The sequence below is a fragment of the Schistocerca cancellata genome, chromosome 10 (genome assembly GCF_023864275.1).
Source record: "Schistocerca cancellata isolate TAMUIC-IGC-003103 chromosome 10, iqSchCanc2.1, whole genome shotgun sequence".
Taxonomy (NCBI): Eukaryota; Metazoa; Arthropoda; class Insecta; order Orthoptera; family Acrididae; genus Schistocerca; species Schistocerca cancellata.
The window spans coordinates 64,763,113-64,785,895 of NC_064635.1; the positions used below are offsets into that span (position 1 = coordinate 64,763,113).

Below are 22,783 nucleotides of genomic sequence, written 5' to 3' on the forward strand. Positions count from 1 at the left end.
CCTTTCCTCACCTACACACAGGCTTTCAGAGGCACTGATTAGCAGACCTCTTCCTCCAGAGAATCAACTAAGATGAGCTGATTAAAAGAGAAAGGTAAATACGTCAGATGTTACATTGGGTGCCAACTCTCATTAAGTGTTCTGACTCAGCTTTAACTACAAGGAGCAAGCTAACAGCTACACGAAACCCTGAGCCAACAAGGAAAACAATTAAAGTGGTTTATTTATTGGTACCTTTGGACTGTGATTTGAACAATTAAGTATACGAATACACACTGAATGTTCAAAAAGTTTTGAACTTTCTTCTTTCCCACGAAAATGACAGAGGAGAGGAGCTTTCTTCAGTGGAGATGAGGTGGGGGACACTCGTCCACTGTCTGCAGCTTTTTCCTTCTGGCAGTCAGTGTAGGAGTGGAGATGTGTAGTGAGCTCTCATCAGATTCCAGTAAGATGTAAAATGACAGAACAGACTGAACAGCGATATTACATCAAATTCTGCAAATAGCTCAGCAATACGAGACAAGATTTCTGGGGCAGTGGCACAAGCAAATTAATCACAAAGGAGTGATACGGCCACTTCAAGCCTGCTCATCAGCGGATGACAAATTGCATTCAGATTGACCTTCGGCGAACCAAAATGACATGTCGTCATTGAGCAAATGCAGACTTTCATCACGAAAAACTGTCCATATCACAGTACCAGAACTTGTGAATGGATCGGCACCTTCATTTTTGATGATGATTTGTGCACGAGGGAAGAGTCTGTGAAATTAGTACCGAAACTGCTGACTGTGGAGCAGAAGAAATGCTATCTGTGATGGACAATTCAGACAATAACCTTAACTTTCTGAGCACCTGGTCACATGTGATGAAACGAGTACTCGCATTAGGAACGTCCAACATACCTGAGGCCAAGAAAAGAACTGCCGGTCCACAGCAGTATCAGCTGCACATAGACTATTTTCTCCGACTATTGTGACGTGATGCTTTGTGAGTATGCACCACGAGGGCAAAGCATCACAAAGAAATACTATTGGGTGGTCCTGCGTGACACTCGTCACACTGTGTGCCACAAATGACTGGATCTGGAGGCAGAAAAAACTTGGCAGCTCAATTACGCTGATGCTCCTGCCCTTTCTGCACGTGCCGGCCCAACTTCCCTCACTGGACACATCATCCCTGTGGCTGTTCAGGCTCCTTACTGCCCTAGCATGACTCTGTGTTATTTTTTACTATTTCCCTTGCTGAAAATGCCCCCGAAAGAAGCACAATTTGAATTGACAGAAGACCTCTTGTGGAATACGATGTCCCAGCTGCTCCTTGTTCCAAAAGATGTGTTCCGGAAGTGCTTCTGGGGGAAATACTGAAGAGACTACTTCAAAAAGAATTGCTATTCTCTACTTCTAGATCTATGAATCGTTTTCTGCCAGTCAGAGATTTGATACCTTTCGAATACATCTTCTAATGAACAAAATGGGTTTAGAAGAAGAAGAGAGCGAAGATTAGGTGACCGAAGAACCTGTTTATCACTTACATTGACACACTGAAATACAGGGATTTGTTATTAGAGTGTGCAGGTTGAAATTTGTTTAATTGTAATGATATTGAGCTGCAGAAAATGAAAACCATCATCAGGAAAAAGTGAAGAAATGCATAAACAGAAAACAATACAAAATACCATGGTTTTTTATTATGTAAAGTGTAATTTGTAAGTTGTCAGTTTCTGGCAGGATTCCTCATCTATGTGAGTAACAGAGTTGAAAGTGTGAATCGTTCAGAAGTATTATTTCATTAGGTGTAGGTGCTCAGATATATGTCAAACTGTGGCCTTTAATTGTTGTGATTAACATGCTTCTATAGATACCTGTCGCCAATTATTTGCTCATTGATTTTGAGGCAGGCTTTCATTAAAGATACAAATGGACTCATTCAAAACAAATAAGTAACTTCATCTATTTATTAGTTATTATTGCACTGGATTACACCACATTGCTCCCCCATCTCTCTCTCTCTCTCTCTCTCTCTCTCTCTCTCTCTCTCTCTTTCTGTGTGTGTGTGTGGGGGGGGGGGGGGGGGCGCACAGAAAGTACATATATAAAGATTGGCAGCATCTGGAATCATATATATTCTAAAGTAAACCATGACAATAGAACTGTGAGAAATTGATTGCGTATCAGCCTATGAAAATGCATTGTATTTGGCTCTGTTGTTGATAAAAGATGCAGCAGATGAAAAAAATTGCAATACTTTTTTATGCCTTTTGAAATGAGGTGAAGTGAGATTTTCGTAAATTATGGAGGAATCACAAAAACATAACAGCTTTACAAAAAAAAACACAGCAGTTTTGACAAAACTTGAGGACGTCATTAGCGTCGCAATGTGGCACACAATTACTGCACATGGACAGACAGCAGCCAGTTGCGTTGAGCATCGTGTGTGCGCAGTAGGCCACTGCGAGTTTGAGCATTCAGGTGACAGTTTGTGCTGAGGGATAGAGAGGAGACAGCGACAATAGCCATTTCGGTGTGACGGTGCGTATTGGAGGGCCACATGCAGAGTGGAAGTACAGTGAGTTCGGACGCAAACAGTCAACTCCTTTGATTTCGTCCCACCGTAATTTGTAGACCTTAACACATGCAAGTAAAAAGATGGTGGTGTGGGGCATACAGAGGATGGTGGTTGTGCTCTCTGCCTCTGTCATTTTCTCCAACCGTCATCCACCCCAGTGACTGCCAACATGGGGTGGAGTGCCAGGTCATGGCACTGTATCTTGTTCTTGAACTCCGTAGATAAATTATATTCTTGGAAAACTTTTGCTGTCACTTCTCTACGTAACACTTGTCACGCGTCCGGAGACACGTTGCAGAGTCTTCTCTGTTACCAGATATCAGATGTCTGATGTGGGTTGTTCGTCTGTCCTGTTTGGAGGATGTCGTCCTCATGCAAAAAGCCGAGTGGTACACGTGTTGGTTGGCGTATGAGGTAATTTCGTGGAGGTCTTAAATGTTACACATTTTGTCGGTGGTATGGATTGAGTAAGGGGTATATGGGTGGGTGCCTGGGGCAGGCTCTGCAGTGGAGTTGTCTACACTGATAGAAACCTTCAGCTGAGGGTGATTGGAATATCTGACAGCTTCATGAAAACCTTCTGTAGGTTAGAAGGGTGGCAGCTAAGACAAGGAAGGGGGGCGAGCGGGTACAATTGCAGAGATCTGTCATGGACTGTGCGAGTCGTGTGGTTAGCGTGTGATCAGCACTGTTTTCTGTCATGGACTGCTATTTGCCTTTTTTCTCTCTCTTCTATCCAGATTATTTTACAAACTTGTATCGAGCATCGGGCTCATATCAGAATTCTCTGTTACCACTTAACATGTTAATCCTTCACATCTGTTACAACGCTAGTACTTGACATTGACTTCCTATGTATTTATATAATAAATATTTCATCATTCAACAGTGTTCAGTAACACTCACTTTAAATTATTTGTTCATGCAGTATAAATGGAGTAGAAATGCTTGTTCAGCTGCTTGGAACTTTGGTTAAAATATCAGTGTTTGATGACATCGTTCGAGAGCACTTAAGGTGTTGCACACTGTGTGCTCACTTAGAGGGTCTCCCTCCCGATTCACAGACAACAGCCTGTAGACACCCGCTGTTTGTTACATGGGTATTAATTGCACATAGTATGTTCCCACACTGGGAGACTCTGAAAACTACCTATGAGAAAAGTAACATATTGCCTTAGAATTCTAATATCAGTTCAAATAAAAGCATCGGAGGAGTATTTTGCAATGCAGTAACTGGTCTCGAGCGGCCATCAGTGGTCACCTTCGGACTAAATGCACATGTTGCAAGCGTTTCGTGTCGTGTCGTCAACAGTGCTGCAAGCAACAGTGGGTAGAGGTCAAGGTGATGTATGTGGAGGGAAAGCCGGTTAAAAAAAAAAAAAAAAAACCCTTCTAATGTTATTGACACAACACAGCAACTGGTCTACCTCATTCATAATGTCTGTCCCAAGGATTTGTACCCTTACAAGCTGTGGGAGATGAAAGCCCGGAAAGTGAAAGTGGTAAGTACAGGTTTAGACGTATGTTGAGAACACCATCTGTGTGGAACTGTACAGGTCTCTTACAAGGATACGTGGGCCAGTGCAGTAGCCAATAATATCATTCCACTAAATGGCATTCGACCTCCAAACGGTCAGTAATTCGGCTCATGTAATGGTGAATTCTTCTGACAGGAAACACCTTTGGTAGCAAACAGTTCAGCACTTGTAATGACACACTGTTATCGTACGTAGCAGACGCTCTCTGATAATAAAGAATTCGGTGCGTGCAGTGGTCAGCTCGTCATCTTGATGTGCTCGTATTGCTGCCAGGAGCCCTTCTCACCACAAGATTGTGGCACTGAGAGTGCCATTCTGATGACAAACCCTTGCTACGATGCTTTGAAACACAAGACATTTTTATCTTCACCAGTTTTGGCTTTCTTTTTTTAGGTTTATGGAGGACAGTCTTTTTCTTGAATAGTAAAACAGTACTGATGATTAAACTCCATGAAACATTAGGAATTTTACAAATTCTCTCTATTCCTTATTTATAAGAATTATTTAAACACTTTTATTGCTGTTCTACCTTGCACTGGGAGCTGTTAAATGAATTCTGAAGCTCTTCAACAGAATAATTCTGTATATTTCTTCTTCCCTAAATGTGTGCTATGCGAGAACCAGTGCATTAACTATGAGTCAAATAAATTATACATTTTATGATTTGGTTGTATACATAGTATCCTACAGTCTATTCGCCGAGAGCTGGGATGAAACATAAACAGTGTCACATGAGCGACTACGTCCGTTTCCAGAGAAAGCGTTCGGTGTTCACGTGATACGTAGGGGTGTGGAAAATCCTTGGCGCACGCTTTGCAGCTGGCGGCGTTCAGCTGGCTGCCGAGCTGTCACAGCGGACCATGAGAAACCTGGGCAACAATGTACGAAATAAATTTAACAATTATGTTAAAATAATGTTAAACCGAGTTCATTCTGTCGAACCAGATATGTTTTCATTCAGGTTGCTAACAAAACGCTCCATTCAAACACAATTAATTGTTAATTTTAATAACAATACCAGTAAAATAATGATACAGGACGAAACAAGGTTCACTCTGTCGAACTTGAACTGTTTTCATTGAGGTTTATAACAAACCGCTCCTCTCTCTCCTCTATAATGCAGTTTAATTTCCACATTTGAGTTTCCACTTTTTCTACGACATGGAGGACGCACTTGTTCCAATCCTCTGCAGTCACTGTTCTTACTGCTTCCTCTAGCAGTACTTTAACTTCTGGCATTTTGTATGTTTTGTTTTTCACTGCAACATAGCCTTTGGTTCTGGCCCACACTAACTCGATGGCGTTTAATTCACAGTGGTATGGAGGAATTCTGAAAACAGTTTTCCCTGCATTCTTCGCCATTTCATCTATTGTGTATTCGTTGTGCGCTGCTCTGTGATTTTTAAGCATATCTAAAAGTTCTTTCTTCAACATACCGTCTTCGAAATCGATGTTTTTTAGATTTTAGCCACTCTGATATTTCGTGCTTATTGGAATTCGCATTGGGAACTTTTTCTTTTCTCCAAGAATGGTACGGCGCATTATCAAGAACAATAACTGCATTTTCCTGAAGCCGAGGAAGAACATCTTGAAACCACTTCTCGAAGGTTTCGGTGCACATCTTCTCATGATAATCTCCACTTTTCTTGGATTCGGAAGTCCACACACATCCTTCAACGAACCCTGCTTTGCTGCCAATGTGTGCGATAATCAGATGTTTCCCTTTACTTGATGGGCTCTTGCTTCAGGTGGATAATCCGGACAGAAACACTTGTTTTGAGGAATTTATAGTGTCATCTACCCAGACGTAACTTCGGGTATGTCCTGCGTTCACCCACGTCTCGTCCAAATAGTAAATGGGTCTGCCGTCATCTCTCAACCGTTTAATGGTTCAAAGATAACGCCGCCTCCGTAAAATGATGTCATCCCTGTCTATCAGCATGCTATCGCGCCTATGCCGGACATATTTGGCATTCATTTCTCTCAATAACTTATAAAATGTAGTTCTCCGAAAATTGCCCAGATCTGCATCTTCGTTCACAACTGTAAGCACTTTGTCAATTCGTTACGAAAAAAAATCTTCTACTTTGCTTCGTATCGCATTTCTATCGAAGTCATCAACATTTTCAGAAAGTTTCTGTCGTAATTTTCCTTTCTTGGGAGACTTCAAAGAGTGTGTGGCCTTGTACTCACTTATCACACGATACACTGAAGAACGTCCAACACCTGTAGCTGCAGCTGTTTTCGAAACAATGTCACTCATCGACTGCTCTGGATGTAACGGTTCCATTTTATACACATTAACCACCATGTGCTTCTCAGAAGAACTTAATGATTTCTTCTTTGCTCGCTTCTTTGGTGGACTCAGAACTGACACGTCGACCTCGCTCGTTGAATCCTTGGATGACATAATGAGGACAGCCGTATGTGATGCTAATGAAATAAGTGAATGTATAAAATAAGAAACCATGCGATGCTATTGGTTGTGCACATAAATAGTGAACAATCAGCGTGACTACAAACACATATACTTACTCTAATAATCAACAACTAGTCTTTCAAGCGTCTTTACAGATGAACTTAAGATATCCTGAAATCGCCGCTGTTCAACACCCAGTAACGAGCTCACACCTGCAACTGAGACAAAACACATGACTTTCATTCTTTAATTTCTGACGCCCCTGCCTTGTACACCTCTCGAAGGCAGCGCTGTGGTCACGTGCCTTGCCATGTTTACAGTACGTCTCTTGTTTCGGTGAATGAAGTATATATGTTCTTCGGAAATGAATAAGAACTGCCAATAGTTTTAGCTTACGGCGGTTGTTTTTTCTGTGTAATTGTCTTCTCTGATATTTCAGTTTATTGTTTATACAATGGTCATTGCAAAAGTGATGGCAAATGTTATTTGTCTCAGAAATGGTAACAAATTTTAAAAAAATTGAAAGGTGTGAATGGAAGGTTTAGTTCATATGTAAATGTTGCATGTAGGGAGATGGATAGAGACACACACACACACACACACCACCATAAAGATATAGCACGAGAACAAAAATGAAACTTTTTTTTTTTTTTTTTTTTTTTTTTTTTTTTTTTTATTTCAAACATGTTATAGTGTCAGTTGCAACAGTACACATTAATACAGAGCAGGAACACGAACCTGTGACATCTTAGAGTCTCTCGAAATACTCTCCTAACGGATGCATCACACACTGCTGCCACTGTATAAGGTGCCAAATACCCATGATCTCATAATGAGCGTACTGTCGGATCTCACGTGTTGCTGCTGTGGCAACAGAGTGTATACGCCCAGGGAAATCCTGGAAAAACCTCAGATTTTTTTCATCCGGGAGAAAGCTGGGAAAAACCCGGGAATTTTTTAGAATTCTGTGAATTTTTCAGTGTTTTAGTTTATAAGTTTTTGTAATTTTTGACTGCTAATGACTACCACCAACAAAGAATTTTACTTTTATCCACTACTGCAGTATGATACTGCAGCAATAAAACATAAAGAAGAGAAAAACACCATTAAAAACCTAAATTGCAAGGAAAATGTGCCATTTACGACAACAAAACGCAGTGCACACAAGTGTCCACTGACTTCAAAATGTGTTGAAGGCTTTGGGATGAAGACTACACAATACTTCGTAACAACAAATTGCTTTCAATGAATGTGGCGTCACAACTGTTCCAGTTACATTTGTTTGTGTGGTTGCTAGCAGGCTCATGCGCGTGCACAGAGCTGAAGTTGTGTATGAGCCGCACCTTCTCTTCCTCCTAGACCTTCAAGTGTGGCTGTTAAATGTATAAGCAGTAGCTGCAAGCAACCAGATGCCACCTGGAAAAATTTTTCTGGTGCACCCAAGCTACCACTTTCCTGCATGCACAGACCAATCAAGATTTATACGATGAGTGGCCTCCACATGTCCCGTGTTTACATTTCGTTATTTTGCTTTTCTCTTTTCGTTTACAGCTCTCACATCAAATGAAAACAAAACTAATTTCTGTGGCTGGGAGCTATCAAATGAATTAAAATACATTAATATAATAATGGAAACCTAAAACACGTTATTAGTTTCAGTTTTCTGATTTCATTTTATTTCCACGTTATTGGCAATCGAGCATTAATCGCCTGTAAGAACAATGAAGTTATTTTTGTCAATTTACTAAGTAAATTTTGTTTTTATTAATCTTTTCCGCTGAGGCAGTCAATTTATTTGGAATTGAAGTGTTTCATTCCAAACTATTATCTAGTTTCAACTCTTCGCTGAATTTAAACTACACAGTTTCATCTTCTGGTATGTTTGGGCAAGAGAATTGGCTTCTCAAAAACTACACTGAAAAGCTTTAGCAGAATTTTACATATCTGTCATCTGTGAAAAACAGTATTTTTCAATCACAAGACATAGTTCAGCACTTGTCTGGCACCTCCTCTAGGCTTGACGTTACTTCTTAATTGGTGTTGTTAATGGCTTAAGTTTACAGAATGCCATTCTTCAATAAATTATAGGCTGGGAGCACACCATGTTTTATCATTGTTAACTTCCCACAAAGGTTTATAATTACTCCTGGAGAAGAACATAAACTGTCAATTATACAGTTTCTGGGTTTTACAGGTAATATTGTTAATTTTTATGCGGTTGGAAAAAGTCGTGACAAGCTTACTGTTCTTAGTTCTGATGTATACAAACAACTTTTCTTATTTTTGTAAGAAATTTGTATTCCTTATTACTAGCTTTTTGCAGTGCGTAAACTTGATTGGAAATGGTACTTAACAGTTTTACAGTGTATGAATAATAATAATAATAATAATAATAATAATAATAAAGTCCATGTTGAAGCCACCATACAGCAAAATATTAGGGTATTTTGAGTTATGGAATCTAGTTTTAGAATGAATATTGTGCCAATCGCCCTATGTACTACAACTCCGTATGTCCCTTCCGAACAATGTGCCGCACTGCTGCACACGATCACATGATGCCCCTATATATATTAATTTCCAAACAGAAATGTGACGAAAAGTGTATGACCAGACCAAACACCAAGTGCAGGTTTCCTCCGTTGTCATAGCTGCGCATGCGCAGTAATCCTGTCTTCTGACAAGATCTGGCAACTGCTCAAACTAAGTAAAAATTTCTAGCAGGTTGCAGAAAAATATTGCGAATGGTGGTTCGAGAAGCATGACTTTAAAAATAAATTTCTTTTACGCAAGGTGAATTATGTTATGTGTGAGACTCCGTGATGAATTTCTTAAATCATTGAGCGTTTGACTCTCATTCAAATCTTAACACTTCGAGCACCAACCACTTAGAAAAATTTTGGGCACAGAAGATGCCCTTATTTCAAATTTTACCATTACATTTGCATTTGATATATCTTAAAGGGGCATCACATGCTAAAAAAGACCAGTATTCTATGAGAAAGCTTAGCTTTTCCTGAAGCTATACTGCATGTTTGTTAATGTAAAACATGAACTTTCGTGTTGTGTGTTTGCGCTATTTAACAATGATATCGTTATTAGCTTACTACATCCACAGACGTACTACATGTCCTATACCTTGAATATCTGCTGTAATTTGCTGGAGAGATAATGTAACGTGAGCTGCGACTTGCCAGAAGAGCATGGCATTCTCGATTTAAGTGCTCTGTTTGATGGAATTTGAATTTTACTTTTGGAATACAAAAATATGCAGCATACACATTGCTGCGTATCAAAGATCTTTCCAAAATGCATTTTTTGCTGAGTTTCCTTAGCTTTCCTAAAGTGCCAGGAAGTTCCATGCCATTGTATAAAACCTTTAGCATTCAAAGAATTGATAAGTTTTGCAGTTCAGAGTGTAATTATATTGTCACTTACATGGAGAAAGTGTATTTTCAACCAGAAAAATATGTATTTTCACATGGGAAGAAGCATACTTTCAACTAGGGTATGCGAGAAAAATGCAGGATATTTTTTTATCCATATATACACCTGAGACAATGTATTAAAGTGTTTGATAGCATGCTGTACAGTATGGCTCTTTCAGTTTTGGTATGAGTTTATAAACACAAGGTGATATTGTAAGTCTGGCAAATATGGTGGATGCTCCAGTACTTCCCATCCCCATTGCGCAAGCAGATTCCTCACACACATTGCTGTATGGGTGCTCCCAATGTCCTGAAGAATTAATGCATCGTGTAAAGAATCGGGGCGTTTCTCCCAAATAGCCCGTCATAGGTGTCATTGCAGGAAAGTGTGATACTAGTACTGCACATTAAGAGTTCGTCCATGTGGTGGTGCAAAATGGCACAAAATCACTCCTCTACTGTCATAGGCTATGATTACCATTAACTTGACAGGTGAGGGATTGCAAAGAAATTTCTGCCTGCGTGGTCAACTTGGATGATGGCATTTTGTAGATGGTGCTTCAGTTCTGGCTAACGAGCCCTGGCACAAAATTCATCTGTGGCAATGATTCTCGAAAGTATACTGTCTCCCTCCTCCCAGTGACACGCTAGATGCACACGACAAGTCTCATAAGCTGTCTGCTTTTCAACTTCATTTGGTGCATGAGGAACCACTTTGCAGCAACTTTACATATGTGTAGTTGATTCTGTAAAATCCTGTAGATGGTTGTCTTCTCAATACCAGTATGACGCTGTAATTTATGTAGCGTCCATCTTCTGTCATTCTACAAGCTTTGCAAATCTAGATACAAGTGCAGTCCGTATGCACACTGATAGGACACCCTGATCAGTGATTGTCAGCCATTGCAGCTCTGCCATGCCTGAATGCATTCACCCACCAAGTAATTATTCAGTATGGCAGAGCAGCTCTTCCTACTGCATCCACAGGCTCCTCATGGCATTGACACCCATTCCTTCGACGGTGAAGTGTAATCTTTATGTAAGAGCACTGTTCAAGTCAAGTGACACCCATGTTGAATGACTGCTCAGCTCACACTGTGGCGTCTTTCCACACTTCGTTCTCCTGGAAAGGACTGCCATGTAGCGTCAAATGATGTTACTGTGGATTCTTGGGGAGACTCTTTATGCCATGGAATGCAGGTAGTATTTAATGTACTGTTGTGTACTGTTGCAATTGGCAGTAAAACACGTTTGCAACAACAAACTTTTTTTTGTCAAACAATGGAAAATCCAGGATTGAATGTAAATTTCTTTGTCTCTCTTTCTCATGGTATATCTTTATGGTGGTGTGGATGTTCATCCATCTTCCTACATGTAATGTTTACGTATGAACTGCCCTTCCATTTGCATATTTCAGAATTTTTTAATTCATTACCATTTTCGAAACACAGTGTAGTTGCCATGACTTTTTCAGTGACCCACATAGTAATACCCATACCGTATGTTGATTGTAGCTGTTAATGGTTATTTTCTGTACAAAATATTCATTCTAATTTCTCTATAAACATACATTTCTTAAGTTAATAATCTGCTGAGCACTACTTGATATTGGCCCCACTGCAGTAGTGCTGTAGAGTAGAAAGAACCAGTTGTGAGAGTTTCAAAGAGTGCCTACTGGCTCGTAAGACCCTCGGAGGGCACGTGGCATAAGAAATTGATATGACAGAACATTTGCTCTTCCTAGAATGCAACATTAATAACGTACCCACAAATACTTGCTCGCTGTATGTAGGAACGTAAGGGGAACAATACTGCTGCTTGAACTGGAGAAAAGACCTACAAACGTAATAAGAAATGTCTAAAAACCTATAAAGAAATAAGAAAAGATAAGTATTACAAGCTTGTTTAGTTTCAAAAATTGTAAAAATCTTGGGGAATAACAGTTTGTGGTAAAGTTTTTATTGTAAATAACCACAGCTCCTGCCATTTGGACAAACATTAGCTTCAGCTTCAATTTAACTTATAATAACAATAATAATAATAATAATAATAATATAGAAACTGGATTGTGACACCTATATTGTATTCCTCAAAAGACTGCATCCAGTATTAAAGCAGATTTGCAAAATTCCTTTTACTCATTTAGACTGAAATCTATACGATCTAATGTCACCTGTTATTATGCACTGAAGGTGACTATGTAATAGTTGAATTCTAGATCAACTGTAATAAAATGATGATTTTCATGGTCAGTTGCTGTTCTTTTTCCATTGTTTATTCCCTTTACTGTTTTGAATACATTCTGCTGCAGCAATAAGTTATAAGAAATGTTACACTATATAAGGGAACATCAATTTATTGACAACTGTCAGCTCAGTTTGAAATCTGGGAGTCACTACAACAAACTCACTCTAAATCTTACACGATTAATTGTTCTCTTACAGAGTAGCGAGATGTGTGCTGCTATCCTTTTGTGATTATTAGGACCTTTAATTGTAATTCAGCAGTAGCCCGAAACTTGGTGCGCCACCTGTCGTCCGGCATACTCGTTACTACCTCTGTTGGTCGTGTGTCGTCGCCCCTCTGAGATCAGGGAGCATGTGAAATGTGGGCACTGGGCTTCCTGAATGTTATTGAGTCACTCTTCATTACACTCCAATGTGACGATGTAAGTGTCGCTCCTCGTGATGTATTTATTGCGACCAGTTTTTGTTCTGTCGCATTAGTAGTAAGCCAGTCACGAGGTGGGTTGTTGGCGTTATTGAGTGCTGCTCTCGCTGCAGGACTACCTGCACAACTCGCTGCCCGACCTGCTGGACGCTCACGTCTTCCTCGACTCGGCGGGCGTAATGGGTGCCGCAGTCGTCGGCCTGGGCCGCGCGGAGACGTACGTGACGTACGCGGGGCGTGAGCTCGGGGGTGGCGCCGAACTGGCTGACCTGCCCCCACAGGGGGGGTCGACGCTGTACCGCCTGCTCACGGACCCCGACAACGTTGCCCTGGACTGCCTCTCTGTTGACCTCTTTGCTGTGAGTAGAAGTTTCTATTTCAGTGCAGATTTTTATTTTATGTTGTCAAAAATATTTCTTCTTGTTCTGTGCCATCTATTTTCACATACTGAGCAAAAATAAAATCTTAAAATTGTGCCCTGTAGTTGTGAACTTGCACATCCACTCGCTGTGGCACAGACTACTATAGACAGCACGTCCGCGGAGCGTGGTCTAATGGCTAGCGTTGCTGTCTCTGGATCACGAGCTCCCGGGTTTGATTCCCAGCCAGGGGATGGGGTGTTTGTGTTGTCGTCATCCTTTCATCGTCATTCGTTCCTGAAAGTGACGAGATTGGACTGAGTAAATATTGGGAATTTGTACGGATGCTAATAACCGTGCAGTTGAGCACCCCACAAACCAAATGTCATCTTTATCATCGTTGTCATAATATTCACAGCACACTTGTACGTACTATTAAACTTACCGCGATCTCCACGAGCTTCAGTGTAAATTTTACAAATCTCATCAGAACTTAATGTGCACGTAAAAAGAGAACAAATACACAAAGGCTGAAGCTGTTTCTGAACAGATGAATGCAGCTGTGGAGAACATTAGAAAATTATACGTAAAATAGCTTGAGGAGATCGTATATGTTCCGAAGCAGAAATGGTGTTTATATTGTCTTCATCAACGTGTGTTGAAACGAGCACGATTTTGGCCACCCGTCACTTTTACTTTACTGAAATTGAAGCAGATATGTTGTTGTTGTCATCGTCATCTTCAGTCTGGTGACTGGTTTGATGCAGCTCTCCCTGCTCCATTATCCCGTGCGAGCCTCTCCAGATAAATACTGTAGTCTACATCCTTTTGAATCTGCTTGCTGAATTCATCTCTTGGTCTTCCTCTGCAAGTCCCCCCTCCCCCTCCACGCTTCCTTTGAATACTAAATTGGTGATTCTGTGATATCTCAGAATGCATCCTATTAACTGATCCCTTCTTTAAGTCAAGATTTACCGCAAATTAGACCTACTCCTGCATTACGCTTGATTCATTTTGTATTTATAACATTTTACTCACCTGAGCAGGAGTCATGTTCCTCCTGTCACCAAACTTCACTAATTCCTACTACGTCTAACTTCAATCTCTCCATTTCCCCTCTTTAAGTTTTCTAACCTACTTGCCCACATAAGGGTCTAACATTCCAAACTCTGATCCGTAGAATGCCAGTTTTGCTTCTCCTGATGACGACGTCCTCTCGAGTAGTCCTCACCCGGAGATCCGAATGGGGGACTATTTCGCCTCCAGCATATTTTAACTGAGTGGATGCTGTCAGCATGTAACCATACAGTAGAGCTGTTTGCCCTCAAGAAAAATTGTAGTTTCCCCTCACTAAGCCATTCACAGTACTAGCAATGCCATATTGGCTCATTTTACAAGGACAGGTCAGTCAATCATCCAGATTGCTGCTCCTGAAGTACCGAGAAGGCTGCTGCCCTCTTCACGGGTTACTCTAGGCTCTCCAGAGATACCCCTCCATTGTGACTATACTTATGGTACAGTTATCTATATTGTTGAGGCCCACAAGGTGCCCCACCAAGATAAAATCCGCAGTTCATTAGGGGAAGGGGGGGGTCTATTGGGATTTCATGAGATGTTACTGCAAATTGTTTAAATACAGGCATTGTTTCATAGCTGTATATTTAATTGTACTTTCAGTAATTGAGAAGTGATGAGTGGTCAAAGTCTGGTTACAGTGGCTTTAGTCCTTGTCAGCAAAGATAATATAAACAGTATGTCTGCTTTCAAACACATAACCGCTTGTGACAGTTTGATGCCCAAGATATTAGTGACATCTGAATCTCCATGAATCTAATCCATTAAAGCTTTGAGGCTGAATTTCTGATGATAATTCACTGTGTATTCAGTTCTCCTCATACGTCTAAACTGAGTCGTGATGATATGTGTATAATTTGGAATTAAAACTCGTGGAGAGTTTCATATGTTTAATATTATGGGTGATTGTATGGGCAGTTGTACTTTTGTACAAGTGTCTGCAAACTGATCAAGTTGAAAGTGGAAGAGCTGTGAAGATTTGGAAGAAGATTGAAAGGTAAGTGGAATACCATTCAGAACATAGTAGCCAAAGTGTACTGAGAAACTGTGTTTTTGCAAATTAACTAATTTATTAATAGGATTTAACAGTCAATATTATATGTGGAAGCTTAGCTTTTCTTGTACCTATACTGTATTAAACCATTAACTTTTCCTGTTTGTGTGTTTGTGCTACTCGACATTGATGTTTCTTGGCTAACTACATTACATGTCCTATGCTCCAAACATTTACTGTAATTGACTAGCAAGATCACATCATACGATGTATGATAGCAAAGAAAAGCAAGTCACAATCTAATTTCAGTGCATCAGAAGCTACACGTGCAGTGTACATTTTGCTACACATCAAAGACCTTTCCAAACAAGTTTTTTTCCTGGGTTTCATTTCCTAAAGTGGTGGGAAGTTCTATGATTCAGAGCATTGATCAGTTTTACAGCTCTGAGGTAAAGTATATAGCCACTTAACATGGGGGAAAAAAGTACTTTCACCTGGCAAAAAGTATACCGTCAAGCAGGGTGATTTCGGACACCGGGGCGAATTCGGACAGTATGGCTTATTTGCTCTTAGCCACTGCATAGAAACAAAGAGTTACTTATTTTAACATCTGTGCGCCAGTTATTTTAAGCGCAAGATTACATTTATTGCTTTCCACAACTTTTATTTTGCGTCAATCTTTTCCCTAGGTGACTAATTGACGAACAGTCTCAGTGTTAAAAATCCATGCATTATCATAAAGTGGAAACTTTCTATTGTTGCGCCGAGCAGGAAGTTATTGTAACTGTAAATTTTTGACGCGCTCAGTAGCTAACAGCATTGAGACAATTTCTGAACAAGTTTGTCGAGTCTCTTGTGCATGGTTATAAAATAACAACGGTTTTTGTAAAACTGTGTACTGTGTGGGGTGATTTCGGACAGTGCCAAGAACGTATCAGAACAGGAGAGGTGCTACAGTACGGTGTAATTATGATCCGGAACATTTAGATAAAGCTGTTTGTTATATTCAAAGTGGTAAATTACCGTACAGAAAAGCGTGTGATTTGTATGGTATACCTAAATCAACCCTGCAAAGTAAAGTGCAGAAAGCACACCCGAAAAAAATGGGAGGACAGCCAGTGCTAAATAAAGAAGAAGAAGAAGAAATGTTGAAGCAAGGTATCTTGAGGGCTGCACATTGGGGATTTCCCTTCACTAAACTGGATATTAGACATTTAGTTAAAGGCTACCTCGATACATCTGGCCAAAAAGAGATGAAATTTCGTAATAATTTGCCAGGAGAAGAATGGGTGCATTTATTCCTCAAATGACAGTCAGAAGATCTTTCCGTTCGCTTAAGCGAAAATATTAAACGAGCTCATGCAAAACTTGTCTGTAATATATCAAATTCATTATATCATTCCATATCATTTATTCGTAACAAAGGGCTACCTTAAAATGTGTAAAATGTCACTATAATCAAATAAAAAGCATGTAGAATTTTTAAAAAAAGGTAGTAACTGTCCAAATTCGCCCTCTGTATACTGTAACTTCGGACAGAGATTTAAAAAACAAATGTGTCCGAAATTACCCCAATCCATGCCTCAGATAAATATACCTGCACATACACTTTCTGATTCTGGGATATTTTATTCGTTACACATATTCCGTACCACTTCCATAACAATAAATTTAATCTAACAATATATACGAAAGTTACAATCAAAATAACGACAAAACTGTCCGAAATCACCATGTTTGACAGTATTTTTAACTGGGAAATCTGGAAAAAATCTGTAATCCCCCTGTGCATGTTTGCATATTCACCCTGAAACAAGAAACTCCAAGTAAACAGGAAAAAATGCCAAGTTTTTGAAACTACTCAAGCAAACAGTACGCAATCTAAAATAGAGTACAGGTCCCTTCAGGAGCAGACTGTGCACGATCTGTCGAGTAAGCGAGTGCAGTGAAGTCAGTATACCGGGTGATGCAGGCCTCACTGTTAGCGACCCTTCCCAGTTTGGGCCTGTACCTGTGACCTCTCCATCCGACTGGGGCATTAAACAAATATTCTCCGCTCTCTCGCTATATCGAACTCGAGTGAGAACTCGCGAGCCTTCGGCAATATATTCGACCGTCTCTGTTGGGAACTAGTGATTGTCAAGTCATCAGTGTGGCTGCCTCTTTTAACACACGGTTGACCCGTGATCAGCCATCCTACTGTGTGTCGTTTTACGTGGCGTTTATACCGGAGGTTACATCTGTTTATGGACAGACAGTAATATAGCCTTTTCTCCCATTGGGAAGTAAACATATCTGTTGTTTTTCTCTGCTGTTTATCAGAAAACATTGATATAAGATAAAAATAAGAAAAAAGAAATTGCTTATAAATCACACTAAAATTTGAAAAAAGTAACATCTAAATTAGCTATGCAATTTTTTTCCTGATCCTAATTACACATTAAGAGCTATTGAACAAATTCACTGACAATTATGTGAAAAGGAATTACGAAACGTTAGTTTAAATATTGGATCTCTGTCTACCCTCCCCTCACCTCACCTCCTCTGTTCCCATGACTGCCCACTCCCTTCCTTTTCAGCCTTCCCCCAACCTAACCCTCTCCCCTCCCCGTGGAAGGAAAAAAAGAGTCGCAACACTGAGGAGGAGTTGTGTGACATAAACGAAAGTTGATAGGCATGTGTATGCATCTGAAAGATGATGTCTATTCTGATTTTGCAGCAGTCACATAAGGGTGGGTCTAGCAGCACCACTAAGAGGATGCAAATCAGGTTTGCTTTAAATAAATGCTGTAACACTTGTGAGTGGCAGTTACTTTTGAGACTGGATGTGGTGAGCTGGTGTTAGTCACAAATGCCTTTATGGCGACGAAGGCACCATTATCGGCACCTCACTGAGTTTGAACAAGGCCGTGTAATAGGGCCACGAGGTGCTGGGATATTGCAGAAAGACTTGGCAGAAATGTAGGCACTGTATGTGGTTTCTGGCAGTGGTGGTCACGAAAATGTACAGAGGCAAGACGACCAGGCTCCAGGTGGCTGTGTGGCACTACTGAGAGAGAAGACCATTGTGTTCAGCATATGGCTCTGGTGCATCCTACTGCATCTGCACGGCAATTTGAGCAGCAGTTGGCACCAAAGTGACACAAAAAACTGGTACAGTTTGGTTACTTCTCAGCCAGACACCCTGTAGCGTGCATTCCACTGACCCCCAAACCACCACCATTAGTGACTTTAGTGGCATCAAGCTGGAGGGCAGTGTGCAAGCCTGTTGTGTTTCCTAATGAAAGCTTGTTTTGCCTTGTTGCCAATAAGGCCTGCAACCAAGCTGTATGCGTGCTAGACACACTCGACCTACACCTGGAGTTATAATCTGGGGTTCAATTCCGTATGACAGCAGGAGCACTCTTGTGGTTATCATCAGCCTGGTAATTAGACCTATTGTGCTTCCATTCATGAACAGCATTCCAGGGAGTGTTTCCCAACAGTACAATACTCGCCAATATACCTCTGTCGAACCCAACAAGCTCTACACAGTGTCAACGTGTTACCACGATCTGCTCGATCTCCGTATCTGCCTCCGATTGAACACACATACATAACATAGGACATCATTGGACAACAACTCCAGTGTCCTCCACAAACAGCATTAACCATCCCTGTATTGACCAACCTAGTGCAACAGGCACATAACTGCATCCTAGAAACTTAGATCTGGCACATGTTAAACACAATTCATGCACATTTGCATGCTTGTATTCAGCATTCTTGCAGTCACACGGGTTGTTAATGTACCAGCATTTCACGTTTGCAATGGCTTAGCTCGCTCTTGCATTAACCTGTTATCGTGCGATGTTAATCACTTACATATGTTACCTAAACAAATATATTCCTGAAAGTTCATTACTCTACATTAATTATTTTTTAGTGTTGTGATTTTTTTCCGTCAGTGTAGTTGCAAAAGCTGGGATAGTGATGGATAAGTTAATATTCAAAATAACTGGTCAATCATTCACACTTCATGTTCCATAAGTCATATCTTCTGAATTCTATAAACAACCAGATCTACCAGTACAGCTTGTAGCTAAAGTTTTTTTTTTTTTTATGTCACCCTGTACAAGAAAAAATAAATACTTTACGACAAATATGAAGGTTCGAAATGATAGAGAGCAGAAATCAGTCGTCGTTTCCGTTCTAGCTTTATTAAAGCAGATCCAGATTTCGACTAATAATTAACCGTTATCAGTGCAGTATTTCAGGGTTGTTATACATGTCTTAGTACATCTACACCTGTTTGGTCTCCTGTAACAATTCATTCTATCATTTTGAAAGTCATTATCACAGCCATTGAGCACATTCCACTTTCCCAATGGAAGGGAATTTGACAAATATGAAGTTACTGCATCAAACAGCTGCTGTAGCATTTGTTACTAATCACTAAATAGTCTGCAGTGCATTTCTGACATTTTATTATGCCTGTTAGTGATACTGAACTGCTATTGTTGCGAAAGTTCTTTGTACACCGATAGTACCTAAGCTGAAATTGTGTGCTTACAGCGCGTGACAAAGTACGTCAAGAAGTGCCAAAATATGTTTTTCCGTGCAAAACTGGAGTGCGAGTGTGCCGAGGTGATCCTGCGGGAGGTGCAGCTCTCGGCCGACCTCCTGCTGACGGCTTGCAGGTGAGTGCCTGTTCTGTTTGTGCTACCAATTTTAATCGACTTGTCTTTTATTTTGATTTTGCTTTCCCTTTCTTTTGCTTCAATTCTTTCTCACAATCTCATAGCCTATTTAAAGACAGCATTGCAGTGATCACCACGAGTGAAGGAGACCTAACGGAAGTGCCGATCTCTGTGCTCATTTCTCATTACAATTTCGAAAGAAATACGGAAATACAGAGGTCTCCGTAACGAGTAGACATTCAGCGGGACCGGTACGTGTAGGTGCCTCTCCCGAGGTTTGCAGTTGTCATTTCTCTCTCGTTCGAAAGATATTTTCAGTTCTATTTTTGTGATACGTTAGATGTCACTTAGAAAGAAGACGAAAGAAAGACTAACATACATTTATGGGACATTTATAGATTTAGAGAAAGCTTTTGACAGTGACAACTGAAATACCCCCTTCAAAATTCTGACACTAGCAGTGTTAAATTCGGCGAGTGAAAGGTTATCTGTATGTTGTACAGAAGCTGGACTGCAGTTGCCTACCATCTTGGGGCATGAAAGACTAAGCAAGTTCAAACAAATGAATGGTGTAGTAGCTGTGCAGAGATGGAGAGTTTCACATAGTATAGACTACCGTATTTACTCGAATCTAAGCCGCACCTGAAAAATGAGACTCGAAATCAAGGAAAAAAAAATTTCCCGAATCTACGCCGCACCTGAAATTTGGGACTCAAAATTCGAGGGGGGGAGAAAAGTTTTAGGCCGCACCTAAATCGAAACAAAGTTGGTCGATTGTAATATGAGACACAATTTAGGTCGAATGAATGACGATACAGCTACAGTAGTTTGGTTAGAGTCGTAAGCTTAACAGTTAAGCTTTACCAGGTAGCGATTGCTATGCATCAGGCACTCCATCCGTATTTATACGGGTACCCTTCCTTTTTCACGTGCTTCGTCTGGTTTGAATCGATTGCTTATTTTGCTTTGATCTGGAAAGTGCCGTTCTCTTTGTTATAGGTGTTTACGTCACTCTAAGCTCAAAATGCATTATTGTACTGTGTCATGCATTGTTTGTCGCATTCTTATAATGAGCGTATACGACCTGTCGCCGCTCACAGCATGGCTTGCTTTTGTGCGCGCTACCGCGGCTTACAATATAAAAAAATAGAGGAATTGTCTCATTAGCAAAATAATGGCAAGAGACTGCTATTTGTTGTTACTTACACTGCTGCTTTCTTTGATAACAATCAACAAGAACCAAATAATAGATTGCGTATTATAGAAGATGTTCTGAACGAGAGTTTATCTAAAATTTTTCCCCATTTGAAAATCTTTGCAGGCGCCTCTTTTGTACATTACATTCTGCACAGAAATCAGAGTCATCTTAGATTTAAAAATCTAGTCAATTGCCATGCTTCATTTCTGACTGTATCACTATTAGGCATAAGAATAATACGAATATAAACATGACATGATACGTATATTCTTCCGCGTTTGCAGTTGTCTCACACTAATTTTGTAGTTTATTAGGCAGACAGGATTTAAATGAGATAGCAGCAAACACAAAAGAATACATGGCAAAATGTTTGTATTCATATTATTCTTATGGTGAATAGAGTACTGCATGTGATTCACAATTCATAAAAGTTTCTATTAGCAACCATCTATTCTCACAGGTAGGAAAAAATTCAGAACGTAGAGCTGGCCATATTGACAAACATCCCAAACAGTCTTGCCAGTCGGATTTTCTTAGTACATTGAAATGCTGCTACATTTGAAGATGAACAATACGGAATTTGTATTTACTTCATTGGATAATGTATGAAAATGAAAATGCAGTGGTCAAAATTCAGGGCGGAGAAAAAAAGCTCGTCTTCCACCTTGCCTGCAAAGCATGCCTGTGTAGCGCTACATACATTTGACGGCAGAAGTTAAGTTGTGGCAGCACCTACCAACATTTTTCAGAACTTCCTCTTACTTTGCACTCGATTCTAAGCCGCAGGTGGTTTTTTGGATTACAAAAACCAGAAAAAAAGTGCAGCTTAGATTCGAGTAAATACGGTAACAGGGAGAGCTGCAGGGCTCCAGCCTGCCTACTGTAGACCACGACGGCAGGTACTACTACTACTTACTCCAAAGAAGACCATGCAGAGGGTGTTTACACAATGTTCCTTGCCAATAAGAAGTCATTTTGGCTCTCATTACAAACAAGTGTGGTACAAATATGTGACACTGGAGATATACTGAGCCTGTGCTTCAAACACCAATTATTCATTAACTGTGTCGAGATGTCTCTGTCAGTAAGCATTCGTGGACTATACATCACAACAGACTAATTTGTGGTTGCTCAGTTGGTTGGCAACCTACAATTTGAATTCAGACAATATGTTGTATATAATGTGAACTGAAACAGCTTTACGTGTTACTGGGAATCACACGATACATCCCACAAGAGATTCTTATTAAGGCTTATTCAGTGTATCCACCGCAGAAACAAAAGATCTATATCGTAACAGTCAGCAAATAAATGACTCGTAACTATTCCCAGCACTGACAGCCAGTGGCTCTATGCGTACAACAGCTGGAGGATGTAGCCGATTCCAGTGTCTGTGTCCCAATTCTGTGAGCTGCCAGACAGTGTGTGGCAGAGGGAATACTTTCCATCAGGTCAGTATCCCTCACCCTCCGTTCCATTTTCTGATTGCCCATAGTGCCCCTCTGTATGACCCCATATTTCTTTTGTTGTACCGTGTGATATGGATCGTAGAAATCTTGTCACAAACTTATGTGTCACTGATTAATTACTTTGTGTACCTCTACAAAGTGAAGACCACAGTACTGTGATAAACAGTTACCACATTGCTGTTGCATGTAACTTGACAAGGCACTTTATTCGAGAGTTCACAATTTTGTATCCCAAAAGGCAGTAGCTAAAACATGTCTCGTGGAATCAAATAATCCTTAAGCAGTCTGGACCAAAATTGTATATTTAATATTTGAAATTACCATTTTTAAACTTCTTAAATTGAAAAACAGTTGCCCTGTAGGTTTCTGTAAACAAAGGCCAGTTTC

General features: G+C 40.3%; 1 protein-coding gene across 2 annotated transcripts in view; it reads left to right on the forward strand.

Annotated features, from left to right (window-relative positions):
* The window catches only part of LOC126106853 (uncharacterized), a 154,380-nt gene that overhangs the window by 122,850 nt on the left and 8,747 nt on the right, over positions 1 to 22,783 (forward strand). For both annotated transcript variants that reach the window (XM_049913246.1, XM_049913247.1), the window contains exons 16-17: positions 12,737 to 12,982; positions 19,605 to 19,729. In XM_049913246.1, coding sequence (XP_049769203.1) covers positions 12,737 to 12,982; positions 19,605 to 19,729 — 371 coding nt within the window. The remainder of the gene's footprint in view (positions 1 to 12,736; positions 12,983 to 19,604; positions 19,730 to 22,783) is intronic.